Below are 18,204 nucleotides of genomic sequence, written 5' to 3' on the forward strand. Positions count from 1 at the left end.
CACCTCTCATTCTGAAATCTGCTCCATTCAAGCCTCTCTTGGTCTTCTGCGCTTCCGCGCACACCGGTTACACCGGGCCCAGACCCAGCAAGCGTCGGGTGACCCTGGCACTAATCTGATCAGACAGGCAGGAAGATGAGCCCCGCTGCGGTGCTTCTCTCCCGGGCCTCCGGTCTCTGGAGCGCCACGAATTCTCTAAAGCTATCAGATCCATCTAAATAACACCGGAGCGGGAGACAAGGAAGGGGGCGGCGAGGAGGCCAGCAGGGCCTATAAAGAGACAAAGCCTGGAGCCTGAGTTCCGCTAATTAAAGGGCTGGGAGACAAACTGGCTGTCAGGAGTAGAGGTGATATCATTAGGGTCTGTGAAAGAGGAGAAGGGCTGCAGTCTATAAATGTCACCAGAGGGGGAGCCGTCCTGAGCCCGGGTTGGGCATCCTCACCGAATTTACAGTCCAGTGTGCTTCAACTCGCCGACCTCTGTTAATTAGGTCCTTGTTCCAATGTTCCTTCCGCGGACGTACAGGACTGAGCATTTAGTTTGAACATTTCAAGGGACCCCAAGGAACGAGTCCAGCTTGACACACACCAGATTCTAAAGACAGACAGTGGGACACTGACACGGGTGCACGTGCCAAGAAATGGATCACTTCAACACCTAAGAAAATGTACCTTTATTTACAACTTTAAAAAGCGATTAAGCACAAAGATTTCACTCTTTTTATATAAACACTACCTACACCCCCCCCCCCCCCATCCCCATCCCCCTGCATAAAAAAATTGTAGCATGTGCACGTTGTGCTTGGATTGCAAAGTCTGTACAACCGCTCTCTGGGAACCACCTAGGCAGCAGGGACCCAGTAAACATTTTATTGCATAAGTCACATGTGACTGGATCCGCACATGTCAATTTACAGGATAGTGGAAAGAATGCAGTTGAAAGGTGAGAGAGAAGAAAAGATTGTACAAAGTATTAATTACACAGTGAAAAACACTAGCAGCTTTCAAAAGGAAGGCGTTGCACGCACATTGTCCAGAAGAACAAACAAATCAAAACAGAAATATTGTCCAACTAATGAAATCACTGCAGTTGTGCTTTACTCTCAAAATAATAAAATAAAGTCTTAGCCAATAGGAAACGGCTCCATAACAATGTGAAAATAAAACAAGCAGGTAAACACACAACCCCTCCAGAAGGATCCTCAGTTTCAAGCAGATTCTTCCCTTTGAAATATTACTGAAATATTAGTTGTACAGTTGCACACATCCCCTTAGACAGCGGAGTTTGACATATCTTCTGATCGCTGTAGTGTCCAATGCTACTCTATAGAATCTACATTTCAAAATGAACATTTTCAAAAGGCAGTTGATCCCCAAGCTACCAAGCATTTCCTCAGAGGGAAGGCAGCCTCGCTCTTGATTAACCATTCCAGTTTTGAACTTGTCAGACTTGAGACTGGCACTAACAAAATGCTTGGAGTCAACAGACACACCAACAAAGAAAAACCACACCCACTTTTAAAAACTTTGGTATGAACAACATGAAGCTCTCAATAAACACGGTCCCCATTGGTAACTGACCCATTTTCCCTTTTAAGAACGTACTTCAGTCTTAGTCCCATCAAAATGCCAAATATAAAATATGCATAGTAATATAATTGAGGGGGGAAAAGTGATAGCATGGAAATGATGAACTAATGATTAAAGAAATACAAAATTACAAATCTAAATCAGGGTATCTCAATATTTGAGTTAGTCCCTTATTAGATCATTTTGTACAGCTTTTGAGTGCAATTTCTCAACAACCAGCGCCCTTTCCTTCAGAATAGGTCACAAGAGGACAAGTGCCAAAGAGGGTCCATCTTCCCTACTCCTGCTGTCATTTTCCAGCTTAAACAGGAAAAGGCCAGCAGGAAATAAAGTTGGGCCGTTTGAATGTGACTCCACCAAACTCCACTGATATAGTAAACCAAGGTCAACAAGAATGCTGGCTGTGACCATAGCCTCAAACGTTAGCTTTGCTTGTTCTATTGAAAACATGTAGCTCACAGTGTGCTCCATTTACTTCCTCGTCTCAAAGTAAAGCTGTCCTTTTATTTTGTACTTGTCATGGTCCTCACCTCAGAGCCAGGGGGCCAGTAATGCTGAAAACGGCTCATTTCACTTTTATCAAGTTAAAAGGAGATTTGCAAAAATGAAACCGACTGTTCAACAAAGAACATTTACATCCCCCCTACGCACTTGGAAATTCCTGCAGCCAATTGGAGACGGTGAAACCTGATCCATCCGTAGCACAGCTGCATAACATCCCTTTCACAAACTATCTTTGATCTGACTCCATATCAGCGAGGGGGGAACCGTCCCAGTACGCCGCTGGTTAGCAACTCAAAGCGCTAGTACTCCTACCTCGCTGCCTCACCGGCACCTCCACCAGGCTCTCAGGACGCAAGCCTATTAAGCGGCTGAATTAGAGGTGGCTCTGCAACGCTCTTATTCACCTGTCAGGAGGCCAGGCGCGGAGATTAAACGGGCCGCAGCCCACACAAGCTAACCGACGGAAGAAAGACCAACCGTCGTTAGTTGGCTTCCGCTGGAAGTCTTCGTGCGCCAGGAATTATGGCAGCTTTCAGAACCTCAGCCGCCGGCTATGTTTGTATTGAGAACCTGACATTGACAGCGTTTCAACCACAACACGACGCCTGAATTGGCCCACTATTCCACAACCACATATACGCACACATACAAGCGAGCGCTAGCAAGCACCGCTGTAGTGATAAGCAAAATATTTAGAATTTCAAGACCATTCTGAGAACGCCCTTTTAACAACGAATGCAAACAATACCAAACCCCTTCGATGTCAAATGATTTGAAAAGCGGAGAGAATTTAGGATGGTTTATTAATTAACTTGAATAGGGCTTCAGTCTCGGAATCTCCGGGGAGGTGGTGGCGATATTTCCTGGCAGATGAAAAACAAAGGATGTAATGCTGCGACGACAGCTAAAGCCTCCGGATCCAGTAAGTAAGGGATGATGCGCCAGGCTCCTGGGAGATGTAATGGGAACCAGTTGTGGCCAGGGATAAGGGACACGGTCTCCCACTGATGGGCTGAAATACAACCGTGTCCTACAGCAATAAAACTGACCTGAGTGCAGTCACATGGGCGCCCCTGAACTGATTAGGCAGCTCCGCAGGGTGGCAACCCTGCACCAGACGAGATTGTGGTGAGGTGCTGATGAGGCCTTTGGGATTGGGGCGGGCTTCCTGGAGATGGGATGGATGGATGAAGATGTGGTAGCTAGGCGCTGATCTCAGTTCAGACCTATATATTGGCTCCTGATGGTATAGGCTGGGATCAGAATAGGATATTGTCTTTGCCAATTGCAAGGGCCAAATCAACATTATAGAGAAAACATGTCTTTTGGTAAAACGGGTCAGTGGGGAGGGGGGATGTTCCTGATCCAAAATGCATAACTTATACACTTAAAAAAACTATTGATAATGTTTCTGTGGTAAAAGCCTCTCCTCCAAATAATGTCCATACTCTACCATTTACAATAAGTTTCAGTCAGCTACTCACTTCCTAAACACTGAGATGAAACAGTAAAAAAATACACTTGGAGGAGAGACTAATGAACGAATAAACGAGGTGTTAGAACAGCTTGGAAGGCGATTCAATAAACACACTCAACAACACATTCTCTCTTATCATCCAGATAATGAACAGCCAAACGCTTACAGCTTTGAGACTGTAATAGCCTGGCCGCACCCATTCACTCTCCCACAGCGACCTTACCAGATCACAGATACTGAACACACTCGGCTACATAGGCTGCAGACATACACCCACCCAAAAGACCAACACCCCTATCCAGTTTGTGACGCGCACGCACACAGCTGCTAGTTGTGCTTGGCCCGGCCCCCTTTAAGGTAGCTCTTCCAGCGCCTCACCACGTCCCGGAAGACAGGCGCGTTGTCGATGGACGCCAGCAGCTGCAGCTGGTTGATGTGCGTGGTGTGGTAGTCCCAGCGGGCCAGGTTGGGTGCCGTGCCCAGCATGAAGTGGCGCAGGTCGTAGATGCTCCCCGAGCCGGTGTCATACAGCGGCAGCATGGCCTTCAGGGACTCCATGCCGCGGGAGAACAGCGCGGCCGCCTCCCGCCCCAGCTTCTCGCCTGCCGTCTCGGCCAGGTCGTGGAGGCCGAGCAGCGAGTAGATGAAGCCGTTGAGCACGAAAGAGCCCGGTGTGGTGGGGTACTCCTCGTACCAGTCGTATTTGTCCATGAAGACGGCCTTGACCCCGTGCTGCTCCGAGGGCAGCTTGTAGGGGCCGGTGGCGCGCAGCGCTGCGCTGAGGTAGGCCGGGTCCTTGGTGAGCAGGTAGGCCCGAACCAGCGTGGACATGGCCTGGCCCTGGGCCATGGCCGAGTACCAGCCGGGCTCCAGCGGGCGGAAGCCCTCGCCCAGCTTGCGCGTGACCATGATGGGCCAGCCGCCGCGCTCATCTTGGTTACGCAGCAGCCAGTCGCTGGCGGCGAAGAAGGCCGCCGTGTGCGCCGTGGTGGCTATGGTGACGTTGTCGATGGAGCCCCGGCCACGGACTATGAGACGGACCACCTTCCTGGGCATCACCTGGAGACAAAGGAGGAAGAGGAGAGTGAAGAGAACTGAGGTACCGGCCCGGCTGGGCAGTACGAGGGCGGGCAGATCTCAAAATGCTGTGGTTTTCTGTGAGACCAACCTTCGTGGCCTTGACGGCCTTGGTGTTGGAAAGCCCCACCCCCTTCCTCAGGTCGGTCAGCAGGTCCCGGGTGACCGCGGACCAGGCGGTACGGGGTCCGATGCCGTAGGTGATGTCACGGCCGTTGAAGGCGATGAGCTGCGTGGAGGTGACGTAGCGGATGACGAACGGCGAGCCTTTCTCCGTGGTCTCCAGCACCACCGACACGCTGCCATTGGTGGTGAACTTCACGTCGAAGGAGATGATGAAGTCCTTGGTGTTGCCCAGCGGGAGGGAGATGCCTTCAGAGTTCTCTGTAATGACGGGAGGAAGAAACGCGTCAGCCGCAGTGGTTTACCGAGCCGGAAGGGTCTAAGGGGCAGAATCACAGCCCTCTGAACGGATGACGCTGAACGGATGACGCCGCGGCGTGAACGGCTTGTTCTGCCGTGGGCAGGATTAGGAAGTTCAAAAGCATTTATGCATGACTTCACTCCCATCACGGCAACAGCCCTTTCTTTCCCTCCTTACCAATTTCGTGACGTCAGCTCGCAATAATCGCCTTGTCTTGTCAGAATTTTTAACTACAGGCCGTAATGGCACAGCTGTACAGGATGGTGACATGGAACGCTGCGCCACTCGGGAGCCGCCCGTCGCGTCATGTCTCCTTAACCACGGAACGTTATGTTCCCCATCATGCCATTCTTGGGACAGCTTCCTGAAGGCTTGCATTTGCCAGAGACTCTGGGCATCCCTGTCACCTCGTTCTCTAGACTGGGCCAGACAAGCAGGTTCTGAGACGGAGTGTCCTCCTGGTTACAATGTGTCACAGCACACAGCACTTAATTACGGAGAAATGCTAGTCTGGGGGAGGACAGCAATGAGGAGTGAAAGAGAGCGAGAAGGAGGTCAAATGGGGTGGGGTGCAGAGAGAAAGGGGGAGAGAGAGAGAGAAGATGGAAAGGAGGGGAGTTGAAAGGCAAGAGAGAAAAAAAATTAAAAAGAAACCAGCACTGCTTGGCCCGAATCCTGGGGAGATGAAACTACCCTGGGGAAAAGGCCAGCCCTGTTATCCAGTGTGCAAGTCTTCTTGGGCAGTAACTCAGCAACGAATCCACAGTTTGACAATACCAACTGGATGTGAATCCCTTACATCTTACATCTATCCACTTCTTGCAAATGTGCAGAGTGAATACTCTCAAACTGTTAAGGCCCCTCAAAACTGTCTAAACCTCCCTTCCTCTTGTAAAAAAAAGGGGGAGACACCGACAGAGTCGAGACACCGACAGAGTCGAGACACCGACAGAGTCGAGACACCGACAGTCCTGAGAAACAAATTAGAGGAAAAGAGTTGAAGTGAGTCAGTGGTAGCAGAGCCAGCAGTCAGACAGGGCTGTGGTTTTCTATGGCTCTTTAATGCACTCATAAATCCATTACTTAAGACCATCCACAGAGTAAGTGGATTTGTACTGGGGCTCTGTGATTACTGTGACATCAATAAGGGATGGTCCGGGAATACAGACGAGATCCCCTCTCCTCTCTGATGCTACAGAGTTGACAGACAGACATCAGATGTAGCAGTTTTGGCATAGGCGCACCGATTCACAGACACACACAATGTGCCAGTCAATGTCTACACACACACAAACACATAACGACAGATCACAAACCTCAAAAGGGTTGAACAAATGGACAGACCTCACTGTGATCATGAACACAAACATTCCCCAACACACAGAGAGAGAAACGCACGCACACAAAGAGGACAGAGAGACACACGGAGAAGTGGACAGACACAAACGAACACACTTTCCCATATGGGGCTCAGCTGGTGACATTTACTCCATTCCACTACTGCAGGGAAAGGCCCTGCCATTTCTAATAGGGATCGATCTGTTGGAGGAGGAGACTGCATTAATGGATTATCAACAACAGGATGGTCATTGGCGCCCAGAATCGAGACGACTCTCCACCTCGGAACATTCTAAGAAGTACAGTAGCGATCGCAATCTGCTTTGTCTAGGAGGTACATTCTACTGGGTTTTAATCAAATACAACTCATTGATCCTCTTGGCAGAGATGGGTGGGGGGGGGGGCATTCATAGCATGGGCTCAGATCCAGATAAGGAGAGAGACTTGAGGAACAAATCAGAGACTGAGGGGGAGAGAAAGAGAAGGACCAAGGGAGAGAGTGAAAGTAAGAATGATTAGAAATGGCTTGGTACAGAATAGAGGAATGATGGGAATGTGGGATGGGATTCTATGGGGATGAAATGGCAGAGAGAGAGAGAGAGAAGTAATAGCCTTCAAAGAGTGCAGGGAAAACAGAGGCAGATGATGGATAGAACAGGAGGAACGGAGAAAGACAGTGCTCTGGGGAGGTTGACGACATATAAACGATCAAGGCCTAGGAAAGATCTAAAGAGATGGAGGTAAAAATCGGAATTGAATGAAACAGAAATCCAACCTTCTTCCCACCCATTCATCTACCCACGTAATGAACACCCCATTTCTCCACCGCCAAAAAAAGAGACAACTTTTCAGGCATTCAACACTGACAGAAAAGCGGTAAAAGACTGAGGAGGGAGTTCCCACGGAAAAGAGCAGTAGCTCGGACCGAAACGCCCCGCAGCAGTATGTGTACCGGAGGCACCGGCTCGGACAGGACCGGGGGTAGAAACAGAGTTACGTGGCCAAAAGGCGGTCAAAACACTCCGGGCCTGGCCGCCTCAAGGCCATGTCCCTCCCCTTCCCAACCCCAGCATACCCCCTTCATACCTGGGGCGCTGAACTGCCGCACGGATGTGGCGCGGCCCTTGTCGTAGAGCCGCGTGAGGCTGCAGCCCTTGGGCACCGTCCAGGGCCCGCCGGGGGAGCCCGCGTGGCTCTCCTTCTCCTCGGCGGTGTCGTACAGCTCCACGTGAGGAGGCCGCTCCGTCAGGTTTTTGCTGTAGTGGCTCAGTCCGTACTGGGCGATCTGGATGGCGTAGAAGTAGCCCTGGGGACCCCACTGCGTGGAGAGGGGTACACCTGATGGGGAGGAGACAGTTCATTTAGACACCGGACTGATTAGAAACATCAGGACATGGTCGGAGAGGAGTGATGCCAGCTGCGAGAAGACAGAGACAAGTCATTCTTGAGAGGGAAGTAATTTGCTTTCCAGAGGCAATTAGTTGCTGTGGATATTTAAAGCCCTTTCGAACTTCCAATCAGAAACAGTGATAGAAGAGAGGGAATGAATACCATACATTGGAGGGGGAGAGAGAAATAAAGAGACAGAACTTGATAGTGAGGACAAAGAAACAGTCGTATGAAGAGGGGCGAAGGAGGCAGGGAGGTGCAGAGGCAGTTAGGTGCAGAGGCAGGGAGGTGCAGAGAGTGATGTAGCAATGGATGCTGAGACAGAGAGGAAAAACCACTGACAGAGGTAGACAGATGGAAGCAGGGCTGGCGTAAATTGAGGCGAGACTAAGTGCCAGCAAGAGACAAATCAGCATTAGATGCAGGGAAAGTGTGAATCAAAACGAAAGAGTAAGCATGTAAAGCACTAAGAGTGTGAATAGTTATGAACCAGGAGAAGAGTTCAGTACATCGTGTGTATTGATAGAATCCATTTTGAACTTCAAGTCAGGAACTTCCTATCAGGTGCACGCACGACAGACCGGAAATACCAAGGCTAATGTATAGTTAGAGAATCAGAAACATGTACATCTCATCTCATTTCATCCGCTTGGATACAGTGGATATCAAAAGTCTACACAACCCTGTGAAAATGCCAGGTTTTTGTGATGTAAAAGAATGAGACAAAGATAAATAATGTCAGAACTTTTTCCACTTTTAATGTGATCTATAATGTGAAACATTCAATTGAAAAACAAACTGAAATCTCAGAGGGGGAAAAATGAAAAATAAAAACCTTACAATAACCTGGTTGCATCAGTGTGCACACTCTTAAACGAATACTTTGTTGAAGCACCTTTTGATGCTGACATGATTTATCTTTGTCTCATTCTTTTACATCACAAGGACCTGGCATTTTAACAGGGGTGTGTAGACTTTTATCCACTGTATGTATTTTAACTGTTAGTCATTTAAAGCGGTTTTACTGTGTTTCCTGGCTGACCTTCAGCAGTGTGGGCTGATTAATGGCCTCCAAGTCGGCTACTAGCTATTTGGGCAGAATGAGAACCAAAGTCCTTGAATCAGGGAGGTTCTGTTTTGTGCTAGTATGATTGCTTTGTTTTTCTAAGTACTTACGTTCTGGAATTTATATGTGTGCTGAATGATTAGACACAGATTAAGTACTTGGCTGTAAGTTGTTGGTCTGTATTTCGGTATGCGTGATGTTGCAGACCTAATGTGCTTTTTCCTATCAAACTATGATTTGACTGTTTTAATTGATGCAGTGCGATAATGTGCAATGTAACAGTATGGTATGTCATGGTTGTTTTTGCGAATCGGTACATAAGACTGTTTCTTGCGAATTATTTCATGGTTCCAAATGTGAATCAGTACGAGACAGAGGAGTCTCTAATCTCCTAATCCTATTTCCGCACCCACTGTGAGGAAATATACCTTAACTAGCACAGGTAAAATCCTGAGAGGGATCCACAAAGCCTTTAGCGATCCTCAATTATTTTAATATTAGATAAAGTATTAACCAGGAAGACCAGACCGGAAGACAGCAGAGCTTAGGGCTATCAATAATAGAATAGTTAAGATGGCCTGGTGGACCTTTTAAAATTTGGGACTTTACTGTAGTGTTCAGTATGCCAGTTACCAGGTACCTTACACGCACACACTATATCACTGGTTCTGCTGTGAAAAATACACACCCACTATTTATCTGGTTCTGCTGTGAAAAATACACACACTATTTCTCTGGTTCTGGGTCGACTACCTGGCAGATGATGACTCATTCTCTCCACAGAAACCGTTTTTGTGTGGAAACGGCGGCTCATGCGTCAACTGTCGCTTGGGTCTTCCTGAGCTCTGCTCCCTTTTAAAGACGTTGTCAGACATTTTATACTGAAAACTGAAAACGTCCCCTATCAAAAGCCCAGATAACTGATGTACCTTTTAAACACTTCCCCTCAACCTTCAGCGTTATCCCGACAACTTCCTAAAATGGACGCTAGCCATCGGACTCCACACATCCACACTTCAGTACCGCTCATCCAGTGGTAAATAAAAAAAGAAAAGGGTCTCTAACCTACTCGCTGTTGTAGCACCACTCCCTACCTCCATCTCTCGCCGCCTGGCCTTGTTTGTACAATAGCAAGCCCACTTACGGCTGAGCTTTGGTTATGTTGAGCCTGGCCCGCGGTGCTGAACGGGTAGAGGCCAGTTCATTTCCTCCAGGACCGAGCATCATCAGGAGTGCAGCGGTAAGCAGCGTAGCTGTGGATTGCAGACCCTGCTACACGCTCCAAGAGTTAAATTAAGTCTTGGTTCGGAGAGCGTGTCTGGCCTAGATTCTATTCAGGATCCTCAGCGTTCTGCTGCTCACACCCCCACTCTGGACGGAGAGCCTTGGATCCAAAACCGAACAGACCAGAAAGAGAAATAAAAATGTCCAAGGGCTGTGGAGAGAAGAGAGTCTTCCACTAATGAAAGACACACTGCTAGAGCTTATTTCTAAAGGTTTGTTATTTTTAACGTTGGCAAACCTCCTTCAGACAAAAAGCTTTCTAACGGGTCAATAACACAAGCCTCAGTGTCTACTCGCCTTTCTGGTATAGAAATGTAAGGTACACTGTCCAAACACATCGCTTGCTGCTCCATAAAACAATTCTGCATCAAAGAGTTGCCTTCTGAACAGTGAATGGGAACAAATGTGTCCACTTGACAACTCCACTCTGACCAAGTGTCTTTGTGGAGGAGTCTCTCAGCGGAGGGTGAAAAGCAATGAGTTTGGTCCCGGGGTGTTTAGGCAGGGTTAAAGTAGGGACAAAGATGAAAAGAGGCCCATGTTTAATGCATTATGTCCCAAGGGGCCTTTGTTAAATAACTTCTCCATGGATACCAGGGCACATTGGGGAGAAACGCTCCTCAACCTTGTTGTTGAGCCCTCGGGTCCCTCTGGCTGTGGCGGCCTAATTAATGGAGTGCTACTTCCACCCCTTTAAAAGATGCAAAGTCGCGGTTGAGTGGTGCCATGTGTATGTGTGTGTGTGTGTGCGCGCGCGCCCCGCCACATCTATTTTACATTGGAGACGGAGAGTAAGTGGGCTCCAGACAACTTCATACAGTGCTCCAAATGGATTCGGCTCAATTCCTGGCTGACCTATTTTCCGCCCCGGCACAATGTGGTCCTCCGTACCTGTGGTGCGGGACGGCGTTGGGCAAAGCTAGCAGCGTTTACCACCCAGCTGGACGTAATGACAGGGCGCAGTTCAGCCATGCAACAAATTTAGAGTGACGCAGAAAAAACAAAGAATGAATCTGTCGAGGATTGACTTTCTCAGTGCTGACAAACTGCTGTCAGTAGATTCCAAATACTGTTTTCAAGACAACTTACTTCCACAGAAGGTGGCCTATTTTTCCCCATCAAAAAAATAGTTCATGGTTTTACATTTACATTTTTGTAATTTGCATAATTGGACAGTCTTCAGAAGTGAGACCACCGATAATTATTATATTTTTACACTTCAGGCATAATTGCATTATAATAGTCTTTGTAATATGACACTGAGCTTTTCTGGCAAATTTTTATCCCTTTCTTCATACTTGATAGCTCTGGCCGTAGCTCTCGAACAGCCCAATCAGCTGGCAGGGCCGTACTACAGGCCTCGTTCTGGCAGTGCCGTACTACAGGCCTCGTTCTGGCAGTGCCGTACTACAGGCCTCGTTCTGGCAGTGCCGTACTACAGGCCTCGTTCTGGCAGTGCCGTACTACAGGCCTCGTTCTGGCAGTGCCGTACTACAGGCCTCGTTCTGACACGCAACACACATGCGCGCAACACGCCACTGTTGGGCACTAACATGATTCATAAATATCATTTTAGTTATGACTTGGACCATGCCTTCTATCGGTAACATTGCCTTTACAAGGTCAGAGCTGGACTAAACCCAGAAAGCAGAGTGGCATCTGATGAAATGAACCTCTAGGGAAAGAAAGAAAGAAAAAATGAAAGTGGGAACGAACAGACTGAGGTGTCAGAGGGAAGAATTATAAGGGTTTAACGAGAAGAGAAAGGGTGGAAGAAAAATGATAAGAGACGTATTGTACTCTCCATCCAAACTTGGCAGCTTAGCTGTGAGAAGGAAGACAGGAGAGGGAGGGAGGGAGGGAGGGAGAGACAAACACACAGACCCACAGAAAGAGAGACACACAGAAGGAGAGGGCTAGACAGAGAGCAGGAGAGCTAGACAAAAATAAATAAGAGACAAAAAGGGGGGAGAGAGAGAGAGCGAGAGACACACACAGAGACAGACAGACAAAAACAGATAGAGACAAAACCGGGTAAAGGGAGAGCGAGAGAGCTGCAGACGAACAGTGAAAGGGGTGCTGTGCTTAATTCAATGTGCTCCAGTCAATGTTGTGCGAAAACCGAAGGCCATCCTTGGGGAGAATTGTTATTTATTTTTTGAAGATAAATGAAAGTGGACTGGCAGAGCAATAAGGACAGGGACGAGTATGGAGGAGGGGCTTGGTAACCCAGGAGCTCCGTGACTGGATCAACAAGGACGAGTACGGAGGGGCTTGGTTACCCAGGAGCTCCGTGACTGACTCAACAAGGACAGGGATGAGTCTGGAGGAGGAGCTTGGTTACTCAGGAGCTCTGTGACTGACTCAACAAGGACGAGTACGGAGGGGCTTGGTTACCCAGGAGCTCCGTGACGGACTTAACGAGGACAGGGATGAGTAAGGAGGAGGGGCTTGGTTACCCAGGAGCTCAGTGACTGACTTAATAAATACAGGGACGAGTTCGGAGGAGGGGCTTGGTTACCCAGGAGCTCAGTGACTGACTTAATAAATACAGGGACGAGTTCGGAGGAGGGGCTTGGTTACCCAGGATCTCTGTGACTGACTCAACAAGGACAAACGCAGACCAAGTGTCTGTGTGCTTCTTGGATACTGTGTGGATTCCAAGTCGTGTGGCATACATATTTACACCTACCCACACACACGGCACACAGCCTACAAACCAAAACAGGACGTACCACACACACACACAGAGAGAGAGAGAGATTTTGTACCCACACACAGACAACCTCACACTTCACTGTTCGCCAATATTCCACCCTCTGCCTTGTAAAACAGACGCCACCCACAGCAGGACGGGCACAAAATGGTGCTCTGTTAAGTTGCAGGGGGTCACCACAATCAGGTCTAGTAAACCGCCCGTCAATCCCAGTTTCATTAGCTTAATGAAACTCAATTCACGGTGCATTATTCACCAGGCAAGGGGTGGATAACTCAAGCCGGGTTTCCTGGAAGATTCTCGTACGGACACTGCAGCTAAATGGCAATTAATGGACAGGGTCCGTACCAGTTTAAGACCGGTCTGTTTCGGATGTCGCTCCACACACAACCACAAAGTGCTGGTCTCTACAGCCCTACTGGTACCAACCCCAACCCGGGTCCCTGCTGATGGGGTGTGGAGATGAGGGTAAGAGAATGTCTGGATTTCCCCAAACCCAGTGTAAGTAAGAATAGCCTGTCTTGAAAACATGACTGTTTTCAAGAATACCAACGATATTCTTGATCAATAAGCAGCATTTCGGACAATTCAAGGAGTTGCACGGCGAAGCGTATCCATAAACTCAACGGTCAACATGCACGGGGGGGGTGGGTGTTTACCTTCCACTCCACTGATACACTTAACGCGGTCGCGCACTTCCACGTTGTAGCCCTCGAAGGACATGAAGACGCCGCCCGGGTGGTAGGGCTCCCGCTGGGCATACACCTTGGAGTAGCTGTGCTGGAACTCGAAGCGGTCGTAGCCGTCGTACTGCGCCACCCTGCCGTACACCTCGAAGTACTTCTCCAGCCAGCTGAAGGGGAGGTACACCTCGCCGCCCTCCCGCCGGCCCTTGATCGTCGCGTCGTCGTTGATCAGGCAGTCGATCTCCTCGTACTTGATCCCGGAGGATCCGCCCGCCACGGGAGGGGGTTCGGGGGGCTGCGGCGGCTGCTGCTGCTGGCCGCCGACGCTGGAGTCACCCTCGTCGGCGCTCGGCGGCGGAGGCGGGGCCCGCGGGAGGAAGCCGAGCGCCGCGTCGCTGGAGCAACGGTTCCACAGCAGCACGGTGATGAGGGTGAAGAGGGCGCAGATCACGATCAGGGTCTTGTAGTTGACCCGGGCGGCGAGGCAGCGCATGGTCACGGCGCCTGAATGGGGGGGGGAGGGGTGGGGGGGGGTGGGCAATGCACACAAACAGAAGTTTCATGTTTGTCAAATTTACCGAATAACAGAGCTTCATCCTGCACAATGACATTCTTGTAACATTGCACCCAACATCTACATAGTAAGAATTAAGAAAAATATGTAAAGCAAAATACATAAGAAAATAGAGCGATAATGTACATAACACTGAAATTCTAGCATTCCCTCGATGAATGTTTTGCTGAGTCCTGAATGTCTCTGAAGGTGTGGCACGTAACACATCGAAGACACATGCTACATGTTATTCGCTGAGACACACTGATCCGGCACATCCAGGAAGTCCAACATTAGCAGTTCAATGCTGCTGTCGGAGCTGACTGGAAATCACTGTTGCTCACACAAAATAGGCTTGTGCCCTTAAGAAAGGTGACTGATGAGCATCTGCAAATGACTCGATGAAAATCGAACACAGATCAACTCTGTGAAGGAATCAGCAATAACGGAAGATGGCCGTTTTTGTTCAGCTGCTCGCATTTTCAAAGCACCAGTTACATAAGGCTTGAGAAACCACTTAAAAGGCTTGTACAGCCCATTCATATAGTGCATCTGTCAGCACCAACCATTATAATGAGCACAGTGGTGGAGGATGAACAAGGTAGAATAGACTGGTGCTTTCAAAATGGTGGACTGGGGCCCACTTGTGGGTTATCTAACTATAGCCTGTTCCTTCTTGGTTGCTGCTAGGCACTGCTGTGTAACTCAGAATGGAAATAATTAGAAAACTTTTAGAAAAAAAGTTAGAAGTGTTTGGAGAAGACTTCTAAAGAGGAGCTGAGCTGGCCTACACGACTAACGGGAAAACGAGATTGACTCGGTTAGTCGGCTGAACCAATCGGTCAGGGCCCGAGGGTCACACGGGCAACCACGTTGTTTCTCTGGCACTGCTATTGGCTCGGGAAAAAAAATACAAAAATCAGCAAACAGGAGCTTCGTCTGTCCCCTTACTCATTATAGCCTACTGCTTGAGGAGTTGCAGATACAGCAATGACAATTACTCTCTCAGAACACAGGAGAGAGGAGTTGGAAAATCATTACTTCCAAGTTCATCTCATTGCCTCTGTTTAATCCAGCCCCAACTAAAGGTCAGGACACTGAATGTGCATTAATTCTGAAATGGGAGTAATCCATCTGCCCTAGCAACACCACATAAAATAACAATGAGTGGTTTTTGGTCTCAAAGTTTTACAGCAAGGAAAGACACTGTGGTTCATTGTGGCTCAATCTCGTACAACCCCAATGGTTCTGGGTTTGATTCCTGCTGGTGCCACCCATATGTAAAGAGTGCAAACAAGAATTTTATTCAAAATACCAGCTAAACGTATTACCAATTACTACGGACCGGAATGGTCTGAATCCCAAATAGTGATTAGCTAAAATATACTATGAGTGTGACATTACAGTACTATTCAGTGTTCATAATAGAACCTACAGGGTTGCTTTCTCCAATCCGGTTCCTGAAGAGTTAATATCCTGTAGGTTCTCTGTCCAACCCTGAACCTTTAGCTGATATCCTGTAGGTTCTAGCTCCAACCCCCTCCAGGGAGGAGTTACGTAGCGTGTTGGGGAGTGCTGTCAACATGGCCACTGACCTTTAAATATGCTTTGTTTCATACCATGCCTTGCCAGTTGCCACACCTACCAAATCTGAGTAATAGTACCATAAAGAATGTTTTGTGAAAACATCGTTCAGTACAAATAGTTCTGGAATATGGCAAAAAGTAAACGGTGGAAAAAGGAATAATTTTGTACGATAAAAACAGACATACATTATAATGAACAATGTTCACAAAACACAAATTACTAGGACCGAATGGATAGTTCACGGTTTCTAGCTGCCGCACCAACTTGAGTTCTGTAGGGTTGTTTCAGCAATTCGCTTTTCAATATTAATATGGGGTGGTGGGTAGCATAGTGGTAAGAGTATCCTGAGCTGACTACACGTTATTCTGCCCTGAAGCAAGACACTTGGCAGTAATCGTTCCACAGGTACCCAATGAAACATTCCTGCATGACAGCTGACAACGGAAATGAATGCAATCATTTGTTAATAAAGATTACGATCATTCTGCCAGAGTTCGACCATACTATTTACCCAAGCATCAACTGCTGAAGGGTAAAAGTTAAAGAATCAGCTGAAGTATCCACAGCCAGAGGGCAAAAGTTATTTCTGAACTTGCGGTTATCAATTAAAGTGTCATCGCATGTTGAAAATCTGCGTTGGAATTGGCAGACCTCGGCAGCAGTAGAAGGACTGCTGTATGAAAAAAAATAGATGACTGATATTTTTGAGAACTGTCAGCAGTAGTGAAGAGATAAAAGATTGGCCTGCTGGGAGCTGTGACAATGCCGAGAATGCAAGGGAAAGCCTGGGGACTGCAACATGAAAGATAAGCAGTCTGTCTCTTCAGGGCCTGACTATAAATAATTTGATATTTTATGTTGTGTGCAGCCTGCAGAGCTCAGTCAGTGGCATGGTTACTGGCTATTCCAGTGGTCCTCAAACCTCCCTCAGGGACGCCAAACGTTCCATATGTTTTAACTATTCCAGAGCTGGCGCACCTGTTTCAGCTTGTCAACTAATCATCTGGCCCTTGACTAGTCAATCAGGGTGAGCTAGTTCAGGATCACAACACAACATTTTGAAATGACTAGAAGTACCTGAGGAGAGGTGTTAGAACAGTGGCCATTCAGCCACTGCCTGTCTCCATCAGAACCGGACCACTGCAACTGGACTACTGGGCAAGGCTGAATCTATGACTAGTTTCACCTTGCTTATTTTTCCATTAACGTTTTCTTCACGGATTCATATGCTTGGCCCATGACGACTTATCTACGTTGTGACAACGTGAGGCTACAACAAAATCGGTCATACTGTACATCTGCCAAGTCACCTGTAAATGTAGCCTGTATAATGTGTCGTGTATTGCTGAACTAAAGCTCAGACAACACCACTAGGCCCGTATCTAGAGAGGCAGACACTGTGTTCATGGATCATATCAGCCCAAATCCACTTATGTGCATGAGATCTGGATGGGCCTCTGTAATCCTAGGGGGATCAGCTCAACTATGGAAGCGTTACACAGATGTAATCCCTCTGGTAATAACCAAAAGTTGCACTGCTGACTTAAGAGGGGAAAGTACTAAAAAATAATATACTAAAAATAAATACAACAATCTGGATATGGAGGGAAAGGCTGCGGAGGATGAATAAGAAGCTACGTCTGACAGACTGTGGAGAATAAAGAGAGGGGGCAGGGTGCATTCCAACGACCCGCTTCTGAGAACGGAAAGATACCAAAAATGTGACGGAGCAGCACGGGACAACTGTTTAAAACCAGCGTGTCAATCTCCAGCCCGCCCACGTGATCCAAAGCCCTCAGTGTGCTTTAAGCGTTCATCGGGCGCCGCGGTGCACTAGCCAGAGTTCATGCCTACTCTCCGTCCTCTCATTGACACATGGCCTCCCCATGGGCCCGGGGGGGGCACAACACAGACACACAAGACTAAAGGAAGGACACCGGTTGAAATACTGCAGAGCATGAAAATACCAGGAGCTACGGCCATACACGTTTCCTAAGAGCTTCATAACAGACTTAGGCCTCCCTAGAGGTGCAAGAGTTCTTCAGTGTCGTTGGCCTCCACCCCAGCCCTGGGACCCCAGCCCTGGGACCCCAGCCCTGGGACCCCAGCCCTGGGACCCCAGAGGAGCATGGGGCCACATTGTATTTGGAAGCAGCCCTGTTAATGGCTACTGAGAATTTTTTTGGGGCGGGGTGCCACCACAGAGGACTACTAGGGAGATTGTGAAAAGACTGCTTTCAGGTTTAATGGCCTCAGAATCTAGATGGTTTTGCCCCGGTCGCCTTCTGGTTGTCAGAACCAACCTTTCCACTCATTGGAGTCGTTCTTTTTACACTGACTGAGCATCAACATTGAGACCAAATGAATAAGACATCTGCTGCTAGCTTGCCTTTCTGTGGCGTTCTGTAATGGAAGTCTGATAGAACTGAGGAGGAATGAAAAAAGGGAATTAAGGAATCGATCTAAGGTCTCAAAACTGTAAAAGCTGAACAAAGGTCACGAACAGGAAGGTC

At 48.2% G+C, this 18,204-nt stretch overlaps 1 protein-coding gene across 1 annotated transcript in view; it reads right to left on the reverse strand.

Annotated features, from left to right (window-relative positions):
• Window positions 1-2,370: 2,370 nt before the first annotated feature.
• LOC105013975 (D-glucuronyl C5-epimerase B) overlaps window positions 2,371-18,204 on the reverse strand; it is a 51,795-nt gene continuing 35,961 nt past the window's right edge. The window contains exons 3-6 of the mRNA XM_010875886.4: window positions 13,525-14,055; window positions 7,497-7,748; window positions 4,740-5,032; window positions 2,371-4,630 (exon numbers count right to left, since the gene is read on the reverse strand). Coding sequence (XP_010874188.1) covers window positions 3,899-4,630; window positions 4,740-5,032; window positions 7,497-7,748; window positions 13,525-14,044 — 1,797 coding nt within the window. The 5' untranslated portion in view covers window positions 14,045-14,055 and the 3' untranslated portion in view covers window positions 2,371-3,898. The remainder of the gene's footprint in view (window positions 4,631-4,739; window positions 5,033-7,496; window positions 7,749-13,524; window positions 14,056-18,204) is intronic.

This window comes from Esox lucius, chromosome 2 (assembly GCF_011004845.1).
Source record: "Esox lucius isolate fEsoLuc1 chromosome 2, fEsoLuc1.pri, whole genome shotgun sequence".
Taxonomy (NCBI): domain Eukaryota; kingdom Metazoa; phylum Chordata; class Actinopteri; order Esociformes; family Esocidae; genus Esox; species Esox lucius.